Source organism: Myotis yumanensis, unplaced genomic scaffold (genome assembly GCF_028538775.1).
Source record: "Myotis yumanensis isolate MYYU_CA2020_CCGP unplaced genomic scaffold, mMyoYum1.0.hap1 SCAF_5, whole genome shotgun sequence".
NCBI classification, from domain to species: Eukaryota; Metazoa; Chordata; class Mammalia; order Chiroptera; family Vespertilionidae; genus Myotis; species Myotis yumanensis.
Window position 1 is genome coordinate 28,406,539 of NW_027223756.1, and position 12,543 is coordinate 28,419,081.

The 12,543-nt window shown below is 40.9% G+C and overlaps 1 protein-coding gene across 12 annotated transcripts in view; it reads right to left on the reverse strand.

Annotated features, from left to right (window-relative positions):
- Window positions 1–12,543, reverse strand: part of LOC139010400 (protocadherin alpha-C2) — a 171,271-nt gene that overhangs the window by 14,491 nt on the left and 144,237 nt on the right. For all 12 annotated transcript variants that reach the window (XM_070414794.1, XM_070414793.1, XM_070414795.1 and 9 more), the window contains exon 3: window positions 6,530–6,618. In XM_070414794.1, the coding sequence (XP_070270895.1) occupies window positions 6,530–6,618 (89 nt within the window). The remainder of the gene's footprint in view (window positions 1–6,529; window positions 6,619–12,543) is intronic.

Below are 12,543 nucleotides of genomic sequence, written 5' to 3' on the forward strand. Positions count from 1 at the left end.
CTTCCAGCAGCAGCTGAGGAAGCTCTTGATGTCTCTGGTATCTGGAATGGCATCCATCTCTGCTCCCCTCCTTTTTTTGACTGTGGGTGACAAGCTCCAAGCGCTGAGGCAGAGAGAGGCTCCCCTCCAATCCACATGCTTACTTCCAGGCTTCTAGGCAGTGAGCTCTCCTCTATGACCCTTCCCTGGAGGCCCATAGTCTCTAGCAGTGCTTGACCTGAAAATGTTTCTCCAGATTAGGCAACGACCTTCTCAACTGCAAAGTGACTGCCTCTGTGAAAATGAACTTTTCAAATTCTTTTGGAATCTAGGCCAAGTTTCTCTGAAAATATTTGTCATTAAAGTTGCTTGCCGTTGCTGGGGACAGGCTTTCACTTCTCCTTTACTAGAATCAAAGTGGCTGAGAGCAACAGTTGCTGCAGCTGCAAAGCTTAAAGGAACTAAAAGCTATCACTATTCTTCTGCCCTTGATCCAGGTCATAAGTAGGTCCTTCTTGTCCAAGCACCATCCAGAGAGGAGCTCCAAGCCCACCAATTCCAACAATTCAAGCAATCTTTCCTACAGAATGAAGTGTGGAGTTCTACCCTCCTCCTCCTCTTCCCCTTCGCCACAAAGTTCTCAAACACACAGGTAGCCTTTCATCTTTGAGCTAAGTCAGGAGGCAGAGTTGGTGACCCCTCTTCCTTTGCCCTTTGTGACACTAGGATCCTCCCTGGAGAAACCTGAATTTCCCTTTTGAGGAGAGGCTTAAAAATTCAGGTACACAGCATGGTGTGTAGAGAAAGCTAGAAGGAAGAGTAATTCAGAAACTCTCCTGTCCCGTGCAACACTCTTAAACAAAAGAAGGATAAGGTGTACTATTTTTCTAAGACATACTCAAAAGTTGTTTCTCATGATGCAGTTTTCAGGGGCCAGACTATACTGCTCCAGTGGGACATTAGAGGGATCAATAATAACTGAAGTAACTGTAATGAGTCTCCATTTCCTGACCCTGCTTTAGCAGCTTCTCTGCATCTGTGGGATTTGAAGGGAACTGCAGCCTAAGGGAACAGTTCCTGCTGCTCTTCTCTGCTTAGTCCAGAAGCATATAGCTGAGGGCACACCGGACTGGGTTTCCAGGAGGCACATGATCTCTGTTTTGGACCACTATTAGAGAAGAAATTCATTTATTGTGCATCATGGCCCCAGCCCTGACTGTATCCTGCCAGGGCTACCCATTCTGGAAGAGTTTATGTAGGAAAAAATGAGGGAGGTGCATGAACTACAGGGTGAAGAAAAAGAACTATCTCAGAATCTATTTATTAAACAGAAATGTTTAAATTCAGAAAAACCAGAAAGTCTTCACTCAGTTGTTTATCTCCATGACTATTAAAAATTGAAGGTGCAGTGTTCTTCTAAGAAGGAGATGAAGAAAGTCGTGGATAGATGGAATCATTGCAGAGTTAAGCTTCATGGCTTCTCCTAGGTAGAGTATTCTAATTCCCCTTGCACAACATCTTGCTCTCTCTCTCTCCAGGCCAAGTCAGAATACACAAGGTAAGCTACAGCAAGAGCTCCATCAGACATGGTAGCTCCACACCCTACATAGTAAAAGGGCATCTTAAAGGACTCAACTTTCCTCAGCTGTGAGATGCAAGGTGAGAGGGAGGATACTGGCAAGAGGGAGCTGCCCCACCCACAGAGATCTCTGATCTCATTTCTTTTCCTAATAAGGATATGCACACACCTCCCAGGACTATCATTGCCATGACAACAGAAATTGAGGGTGAGCGGGTTAGTGGAACAGCAAGTGAGCTGAGTGTGATTTCCAAATTCTCAAACAAGGCCTGAGGCTGCACTTGCTCACGAAGTGGAAAAATTCATGTTGGCAGTTCTAAATGGATTCCAAAATATGAAGGCTCATGAGTTCTTTCTGGGGAAGAGTCAGAGATGGAGTCTCCGTGGAGGCCCTCCGTGGGGAGTTGATTTTCTCAGAGGGGTAGGAATCTCTAAGACAATTAAGAGCCTGAGCCCCCCTTTAAAAGTAGGACACATAAACTCTGTCCATTCTCCACAGAGCAAAGAGATGTGGCAAACCAGGGCAACAACATCCCCCAAGGACACAAAAAAGACAGGCGCTTTTAAAAAATATTTTGTATGGTACAGCCTTTCCACAGAAATAACTCAGAACAACTCAGACCTACATTCTGAAGTAAAGGATAGACCTGTACCTTGAAAAATCATTGATATAGTTACCATTTACTAGGCTCTGTAATATGTGTGTATTATCTCATTTAATTCTTGCAACAACCCTATAAAGCAGACAAGGCTATTATCTCTATTTTACAGAAGAAGAAACTGGAATAAAATAAAAAAAAGTAATGGTCCCAGGGACATACAACTGCTGAGTGGCAGAACTAGAATCCAAAGGAGAGTTACTCTGACCCACAGCCTGAGCTCTTAGTGATTCTCTCTCTGATAGGGAAAAAGGCGTCCTGTTTCTTGCAAGAATCTTAAGCTGATGCTTCCTTGCATGGTTTCTGAGCTTGCAAAGATATTAGACAGCTTCGAGGACATTTAATCTTGACTCTCTAGACCTTAAACTTTAGGGCCCATCAGTATCTCATGGAGGGCTTGTTAAAATAGATGGCTGGGACCTACCCTGAGAATTTCTGGCTCAGTAGGTATTGTTAGAGCTGCTGCTCTGGGAACCATCCTTTGAGAACCACTGCCTAGTCCCTCTCTAAACTAAGGTTCTCTAAGCCTCACTGCCTTAGTTGCCTCACCTACCTAACTAATCTTTCACTGGTCGGTCCTGGATCCCCTGGGGTGTTACTTGACAATCTATAAAGTTATCCTTGGTAGTACTGTGTGTTTGGGAATTCTGAGCTCTTCTGAAAATAGTGAATAGCTCCCACTCCAAAAATAATTTACTTTTGCCTTAGGTAAGTCCTGAGATCCCATGAAATGTAGAAAGAGGAGCCTGGATGAACCATTGGGAGATGACAAAGCAGGCTGGCACCCTGAAGCCAGACCAGCTCTCGAAGGCAGGGGCAGTTTTGTTTGTGTTTTTTGTTTGTTTGTTTGTTTTTTGTTTTGTTTTGTTTTTACAACCTCTTGGGATTTCCTCTAGGAACTAGTCACAAGAGGGTAATCATTAAAACCTCTTCAGAGCATTCACATTAAGAAAGTTAGAGTTGTAAACGTGAATGACTGGCCCTTTAATGCCCCTCTCCTCAAAACACATTCCTCCACTTGGAGAAGAGACTGTAGCTATATGCCTGCACTCCCTATTTAGCCATTTTCTTTCTCTGCTCAGTCTCACAGGAACCTGAGTAAAAGTAAGAAGCCAGTGGGCCATGTCTGCTTACAGAGAGAGCCTTGAGAAAGGGGCCAGTAATCAGGATTAATGGATTTAATGCCTGAGTTGTTTATCTTGCAGGAAACATCACCTGGTGATGTCCCCATTGATCCCTTCAGAGCAGGGCTTTTGTGGACTATGTAAATAAATGAGCAGTTTAGAGACAAAGCAAAGTAATTCATCAGTGGAGGAAAAACAAGTGCAAGGAACACATGTGAATGAGGACCCAGCACAGCAGGTCCCTCTCCCTTAATGCCATGACTGCAGCTGTTGTGTGTGCTATGAGAAGATGCTGGTTCATGAGGTCTCAGACACAAGTGTAAGGCGACTCAGGAACCAGGAGGAAGCCTTTTGGAAGCAGCTGCACCTTCATCATGAAGCACTGAAGGACAACAGAAGCAATGAAAGGCAGGCTCTACTAGAAACAACCAAGCTTTTTGAAGCATTTTCCTTTTCTTTTTTTTTATTTTTCTTTTTTTTTATTTTTTACAGAGAGGAAGGGAGAGGGACAGAGAGTTAGAAACATCGATGAGAGAGGAACATCGATCAGCTGCCTCCTGCACACTTCCCACTGGGAATGTGCCCGCAACCAAGGCATATGCCCTTGACCGGAATAGAACCTGGGACCCCTGAGTCCGCAGGCCGATGCTCTATCCACTGAGCCAAACCGGTCAAGGCCATTTTCCTTTTCTTTGGGCAGAATTAATAAATCCCTCTCATTTCATCCCCATGAGGGTGGCTAGGGATGAATGGACTGTATAGATGTCAGGATGATCCCAAAAACTACAGAGTGTCTGTTTCTGGGCCTAGGAATGAGAACTATTGAATTCTGGCTAACAGGTTATCAGCCAAGTCCAGCCACATCACAGATTGCTCAAAAGTATCCCAGAAAAAAAAGGAGTAAAAAGGTTAGACATCTATTAATATTATATGTCAAGCACTATATTCAGCTCTTTATTCTTACCATGGCAACTCTATAAGATAGGTGTTATTTTTATACCCAATTTATAGGATAGGTAATTAGGAAAACATGAATTTAAGCAATTTGCTTATGCTCACCCAGCAAGTAAGTTTGGAATTGTGGTGCAATTCAGATCTGATACCACATCCTAATCATAATCTTTATGCCATGTTCCCTCCAAACTGTGCAAAACATGTTTTGAGTCCTAAAACCTAAGAGTACCAAAGGACAGAGCAGAAGGCAGAGGAATATCTCTTTAACTTAGATCTTTGGTACGGAGGGATGTTGAAAAGTATGGTTAGGTCACCCATGGAGTACCTGGAAGATGTAAGCTCTGTCCAGCTCAGTCCATGAGGACTGTGACTCATGAGTCAGCAGCTAAGCACAGTCCTGGAGAAAGGGGATTACACAAGAGGGATTGGGACAGTAGGAAAGGGGAGAAATGGAAACTCCTTCCCTATCTTCTGGCAAGAAGATGGGTTCCTAAAATTCTTTTGAATCTGAAGGAGAGACCTGAGCCATATGCAAATGAAAGCATCAGTACACAGTCCCTATTTCACATTTGCCTGGGCATATACATCCACCAGCATCATCAATGAAAGGAAGAATGTATTCAAAGTTAGTTCTTGGCTCACCAGTCTGACCTATGAGAACAAGAAAAGCCCTGACATGAAGGTAGCAGGGCATGACTTCGTGTGGCTGCTTTGATTGGGTAGTTCTCACCTTTCCAGAGGCCTCCCTATCCTGCAACACTTGGCAGTCTAAACCCACCTGCTCATCCATCACTTCTTCACTCCATCATTGGCATTGGGGCTACAGATTTGTCAATGAATGTTCTTCTCTTGCCATCTGGCAATATTAGCTCTCTAATGAATTGCTTTGACTTGTGCATTTGTTTTTTTGACAAATGTGACTTTTAGTTAAATTATGCAACATTCATAAATAGCAAATGCTGGCTGATTAGAATCAATGAAAGGCCTTAGAGTTGCCAGCAAAAACGGGCCCTTAACTGCACATGTTACTTAGATAGCTTAATCATTTGAAAGGCATCTGAGTATTTTTGGAAAGTACTTTTTACACACAAACTTATGTCATCTATTATGTATGTGAGTATGTATTTGAATTTGGATAAATTTTTGCAAGCCAGACATGCTCTGAATATAAGTGCTAGATACACTTGGCTATGAAGCAAGACACACTTGGGTTTGATTCTACTTCTGCCACATGAACCTGGGTATGTTTCTTAACCTCGCTGTGTCTCTAGTTTCTTATATGTGAAATCGATATACTAAATCCCCTGCAAGATTGTCATGACAAATAAATGAAATCACACATGTAATGTGCTTGGCACAGAGTCTGGGTACATATGGATCAATAATTTATTAACTATTATCATCATCATGATGTTCTATTCATAGAGGATTATGGAAGACACCATTTGCAATCTCCATACCCCTTCCTTTCTGAAAACTACCACAGGGATGAGCCTCCAAAGCCATCTTTTAATTATATAACACTGCTTTAGTGATTGGGTAAGAATAAGGAAACTAAGGAAATGTGACTTGATTCAACCTGGCAGATCCTTTTTCTTGAAAATGTGAATTAGGAATTTGTCTCCATCGGTCCTCTGAACTAAGAAACTATGAGGCAGTCATGTTTGGTAATGTGCATGTTAAGGCCGTAAAGGTCAGTCTACAGAATGATGTAGTTGCACAGAAAGAAGCAGATCCGACTTTGACTTTAAGTCAGAGAGCGGTGCCTTGGTTCTGATAACTTTCTACTGTCATGAAAAACCCCATTCCACCTATCTATCTATCTACCTACCTACCTACCTATCATCTCCCTTTTGCTCACTACTTTGAATGGGTTTCCATTGTCTTCAACCAAAAGATATTTGCTCCCAGTGTCATTTTTGTGCATGAAGCCACCAAATGTCTGTGAATCTTGGAGAAGCTAAACATTTGAAAGTTACCTGATTATTTTAGAAAATTACACACACACACACACACACACACACACACGCACGCGCGTTATGTTATGTTACCTGTTTTTAACTCCTGAAGGACATTAAGTAGAAAATCAAAATAACCATGTATGTAAGGAAGTCATACATGTAAGGAAAAGAAAGAATAAATAGAGAGCCATTAACAATCCTGGTCTTACAAAAACAGGTTACCTTATCACTTTCCAGAACCCAAACAAGAAGGGAGAGAGCCTGGGTCTTTACCTGGAGTTGCACTGGATACTGTTGGCCATTGCTGATCAGATCCTCCTGGTCCAGCCCGTAGAATGCCAGCCTCCTCCAGGTGCACGGAGCTGAGTAAACACATAGACCCAAATAACAATTAGACCACAAATGCCTTTCCAAATCTCATTCCACCCTCAGAAAGTGCTTATACATCTCTGGAGACAGGGCTGCAGCTAACACATTCTACTCATGCTCGAACAGAAGCAATTACTGCTGAGCAGTCACCTTGCAGAAACTGCAAAAGCATTGCTGACTTACTGCCTGCTATATTTAGGCAATAAGCATGTTTTACTTTTATGGCAATTTTGGTCTTCATTAATGCCATGGTCTTCATTTAATCTAACTGGAAACCCACCAGAGGGCTAATGCTGTTTTAACATCTTAATGCTGAAGCAGATGAGGAGAGCTTATTCTCAAAAGCCCCCAAGCCTCTCTTGCTGGTTCTCTTGTTTCTGGATTCTCTATAGCAGTGGTTCTCAACCTTCCTAATGCCGCGACCCTTTAATACAGTTCCTCATGTTGTGGTGACCCCCAACCATAAAATTATTTTCGTTGCTACTTCATAACTGTAATTTTGCTACTGTTATGAATCATAATGTAAATATCTGATATGCAGGATGTATTTTCATTGTTTACGAAGAGGAAAACACACAAAAATTATTTGCTGATAAGTGTAATATTGTTCCAGTTTGGCTACCCAATTAATTCTTTTTTTTTTAATGAATTACTTTTCTTCTTCTTTTTAAAAATATACGTTTATTGATTTCAGAGAGGAAGAGAGAGGGAGAGAGAGAGAAACATATAAACATCAATGATGAGAGAAAATCATTGACCGGCTGCCTCCTGAACACCCCCAACTGGGGATCGAGCCCACAGCCCAGTCATGTGCCCTTGACTGAAATGGAACCTGGAACCCTTTAGTCCACAGGCTGATGCTCTATCCACTGAGCCAAACCAGCTAGGGCTACCCAATTAATTCTTAACCTTATATTCTATTTTACCCTTTCTGTATCTTTTAAAAAGTATTTTTTGTTGATTTGAGAGAGGAAGGGAAAGTAAAAGAGAAATAGAAATATCAATAATGAGAGAGAATCATTAATTGTCTGCCTCTTGCATGCTCCCCACTGGGGATGGAGCCCGGCAACCTAGGTATGTGCCCTGCCTGGGAATTGAACCGTGATCTCCTAGTTCATAAGTCAACGCTCAACCACTGAGCCAATCTGGCTAGGCTCTTTCTGTATCATTCATTCATAGACAACCCAACCTACATTTAGGGACTAGAGGAAGCTTAACACCCCACTTATGGATCCCAGTTCAGAAGAGATCAATTCAGCCTGAAATATGGCAAGGAGTGAGACATGAACTGGGAGACTATTAGAAGCAAGTGGAGAACAAATGGGACTACATCAAAATAAAAAGCTTCTGCACAGCAAAAGAAACCACCAACAAAACAACAAGAAAACCCACCTCGTGGGAAAACATATTTGCCAACGTCATATCTGATAAGGGCTTAATCTCCAAAATTTATAGGGAACTCATACAACTTAACAAAAAGAAGATAAACAATCCAATCAAAAAATGGGCAAAGGATCTAAATAGACACCTTTCAAAAGAGGACATTCAGAAAGCCAAGAGACATATGAAAACATGCTCAAAGTCACTAATCATCCGAGAGATGCAAATCAAAACAACAATGAGGTACCATCTCACACCTGTCAGAATGGCCATCATCAACAAATCAACAAACGACAAGTGCTGGAGAGGATGTGGAGAAAAAGGAACACTTGTGCACTGCTGGTGGGAATGCAGACTGGTGCAGCCACTATGGAAGGCAGTATGGAGGTTCCTCAAAAAATTGGAAATGGAACTCCCATTTGACCCTGTGATCCCACTTCTAGGAATATATCCCAAGAAACCAGAAACACCAATCAGAAAGGACATATGCACCCAGATGTTCATAGCAGCACAATTCACCATAGCTAAGATTTGGAAACAGCCTAAGTGCCCATCAGTAGATGAATGGATTAGAAAACTGTGGTACATCTACACGATGGAATACTATGCTGCTGTTAAAAAGAAGGAACTCCTACCATTTGCAACATCATGGATGGAACTGGAGAGCATTATGCTAAGTGAAACAAGCCAGTCAATGAAGGAAAAATACCACATGATCTCACTCATTCATGGATAATAAAGACCATTACAAACTTTTGAACAATAATAGATACAGAGGCAGAGCTGCCTCAAACTGATTGTCAAACTGCAGTGGGAAGGCCAGAGAGAGTTGGGGGGCAGGAGGGAGGGGAGTAAGAGATCAACCGAAGGACTTGTATGCATGCATATAAGCATAACTAATGGACATAAGACACTGGGGGGTAAGGGAGGGTAGGGGTTTGTCAAGGGCGGGGGGGAAAAAAGGACACTTATGTAATACCCTTTGTAATACTTTAAGCGAAAAATAAAAAAAAAAATTTGTAAAAAAAAAAAAAAAAAAAAAAGAAGCAAGTGGAGATAGACCATAAACTGCTCAAGAGTGGAGAGAACAGTGTAGTCATTTGTTTATATCTAATGCTAGCACATATTAGACTTTCAAATATTAGTAGGATGAATGAAGAAAGAAAGGAACAAGTGGGACCCTAAAGGTAAATATCATCCAAGAAAATCCTCACCAATATTAGAGGACTCTTAAACTAGACATTCATTAATTTTGCACATTAAGTTGCTAAAATAAAACTTACACTACTGTTTGAAGGGGTTATATGAGGCAACAGAACAGGCAAACTTGAACTATTGTGGGAGAATGGCATCTACAAATTTAATATTCTCTTACTCTTTGGAAAGTCAATTATTAGGCTCTGACCTGTTGCTATTATTCCCTTCATCTATACCCTAGAATCTTCTCTTTTTTTTCCCAAATATTAATATCCTTCAGGTGTTCCTGGATTTAAATTATATGGGTTCAATCAGATTCATTCTGAAGATGTAACTACCCTAGAACCAGCTCGGCTCAAAGCAGAATTTTCAAAGGAATAGTAACATGATGCCTGAAGCTGGAAAGGCCAAGAAGCCAAGCACATGTATAAAAAAGATGCATAATTCTAATATATGGTTAATGTACTACATTGTGAGTAAAAACTTACATTTAGCTTTATTTCATTTTCATCCTACTTAAATCCATATCTTAATTGAAACCTGAATAGGAGCATATTTGACTTTTTTTTTCATTTAAAAATAGGATAAGGGTGTGATATGTTTTAGTATTTCAATTTAAGTGCAACTTTTAAAGTGTATCTCATCACTTGGTACTTTTCAAGTAAAGCACTAATTCAATAGAGAAAGAGTTCGTATGGTAAACCATGCTTTTTCCTATTGCGTAGCTCCAACACAATAGCTCAGATGTAGGCAAAAGCATAGCTGGTCTCTAACAAACACAAAAAAGCCTTCTGATATCTACTCTATGGCCTCTGCATAAATGTTTTGGGCCTAAAATTATGACCCAGGTTCCAATGTAACATCTCACCAAGTCAACTACCAATGTTCAGCCCTTCACTCATTGCTTCTCATTCAGAAATAGGAGCCAGTATAATTTCTGCTCAATCTTTAATGTTATGCTTAAGAATATATTAATTTATTTTAATTTAATGCATTTTTAATAGACTAAAACTAATTTTTCATTAACTCAACATATACTTTGTATGCTCTGCCTTTAAAAATTGATCTAGGTTTGGTGAAGATCAACTTAAGAGTTGCCCAGAGCCCAGCCAGCATGGTTCAGTGGTTGAGCGTCTGTGGGAAACCGCCTATTGTCTTCTCTAGCAGAGAGGTGTGGACAAGGAGCCCGGAATGCTGGTGACCCTTGAAGCCCTGGCAAAGGTCAGAGCTGTGCACCCACTGTTTAGTCCAGACAATGGCAGCTGAAGCAACTTCCCCACCAGGTAGTCATGTAAATCCTTACTGATAAGATTGTCTGTTACTGGAACTTGCCTGCCTAAGGGCTATAGGTGTATCCCAAACTAAATAAAAGGATGGCAAGGCCTGAGCTAAAGTGGCGTCCATCCTCTTGGGATGGGCTCTCGCCTGGCCCCCCAATTTCCAAATTATTTTCTGTCTCAACTCTTTCATTTGTGTGCGGCCCCTCTTCCAGATCCTGAACCCTGAACCAAGCGGGACATGGGGGAACATTCACATCTGGCGCCTCAACAGGACATCTGGAAAAGAAGACTTCACCTAGAGTGAAAAAACGAAGATTCACCGTATAGGTGGGGGAGAATTCACCGGATAGGTGGGCACACCGTATAGGTGGGGAGATATTTCACAGCATGTAAAGCCCACGATCAGCTGCAGAATTCGAGATCTGTAAGTAGGGTGAGAACATGTCTTTCTAGCCAGGCTAATGGGGCAGAATTCGGCTTAAAATATATTTGATGGTCTTTCCAAGTTAAATTTCAAGGCTATAACCAAGGGATGATTTTTTGAAAACTCCAAGGGCCCAGAGTGATTCAAAGAATTTGTTCTCTCTTCTTAAAGGAAATATTTTTGAATTTAGCCGATTTAATATACTTGAAATTGCATGGAAAGCTTTATCAAATAAAAATTAATAACTATAGTTTACTTATACTTTAAATGTTATGAAGGTTTTGGCCTCTAAGAAGGGCAAAATAAAGTAACAATATATTTCTTAAATACAGCCAAATTTTTCAGATGGAATTTTAAAAGACCCCAGCCCATTTTTATTTTTGAATAGTCCATTGGGAATATACTGAAATTCTAGAGAGGGGCAGTTCCTGAACCAGGAACAAAAGTCACTGCTTTGGTAATTTTTAATGCTGGACATTCTCTGGTGTAAACTTTTAGTGTATTCTGTGCACCTGTATAAGAGTGTTGAAGTTTTTGTGTCTCTTTGTTGTTGTTCAATTTATTTAAAGAAGAGGCAAGCCCCACTTTGGGGAAGCCTAGTTGTGTGTGGTGGGGTTGAAAGCGTGAAAGAGATTGCAAGAAAGTCCCAGCAGCTGCTGAGAATTCTTAATCTTGGGGGCTCTTCTTGCTCTCCCTCTCAGGGTTCAGCCACCAGAAACAGCTAGTGAGATTTCTGTTTGTCTGCAATATAATGTTGGCTGTCTATCTCTTAGGGATTTTGGTTTGCTCTTCCCTTGTTTATTGTGAGAATAAACAAATCATCTTTTCTGTCAAAGAACAGTTTAGACAGCTGCCATTTTGGACTGCCTGATTTGGCAGTCGCCATGTTGGCCACATGGCTTACCGCTCCCCTGGGGGCTGCCATCTTGAAACAGCAAAGGCCAGGTCATGTGTGTTGTTAAGGCACTCTGCTTCAGAAAGGAACTTGCAAAGATTCAGAGCCAAGTTCAGACAGGCAACTTTCAGGTAGGGTAGCATGTGTCCAGTCAGGGACACCAGGCAAGCCAAGAGTCAGGATCCCCCATGGGGGCATCTGCCAGTGATACTCTGTGTATTTGCGTTTCACAGATTGGGAGTTTATGAATTATTTTCAATGCTCAATACACTGCTTGCAATAAGCCATGTGCCTCATTTTAAAATCTTACATATTATTTATTCTTTATATGCTGAAATCATAATTGAATCCAAGTAAAGTTTAGGAAAATTACTGAAACCTCCCATAATCCCTCTGTATATGCAAATAAGCCAAGGGGGATACTCTTTAAAAATATAATTGCTAATATTTACAGGGTAAACTAAAGATTGTTGTTAAAATACTAAATCTGACAATAGTTACAGTCACCATAAATGAAAAATCACTTGAAATATATGGTTTTGCGGCAGTATTTGTTAAAATCTCAAAAAGCAACCATGTTTGTTACATTTGTTGCTTGGTGTAAAAAAGAAAGAAAAGTGTCTGGAAGGAAATAAAAAGAGGTTTCCTTCAGATGTCTAACTGTAATTAAAAATCAATATATTGGGCCTCATAAGCCAAAGTAAGTAATTTGTGGTTTTGCCTCCCTAAACAAAGTTTGTGT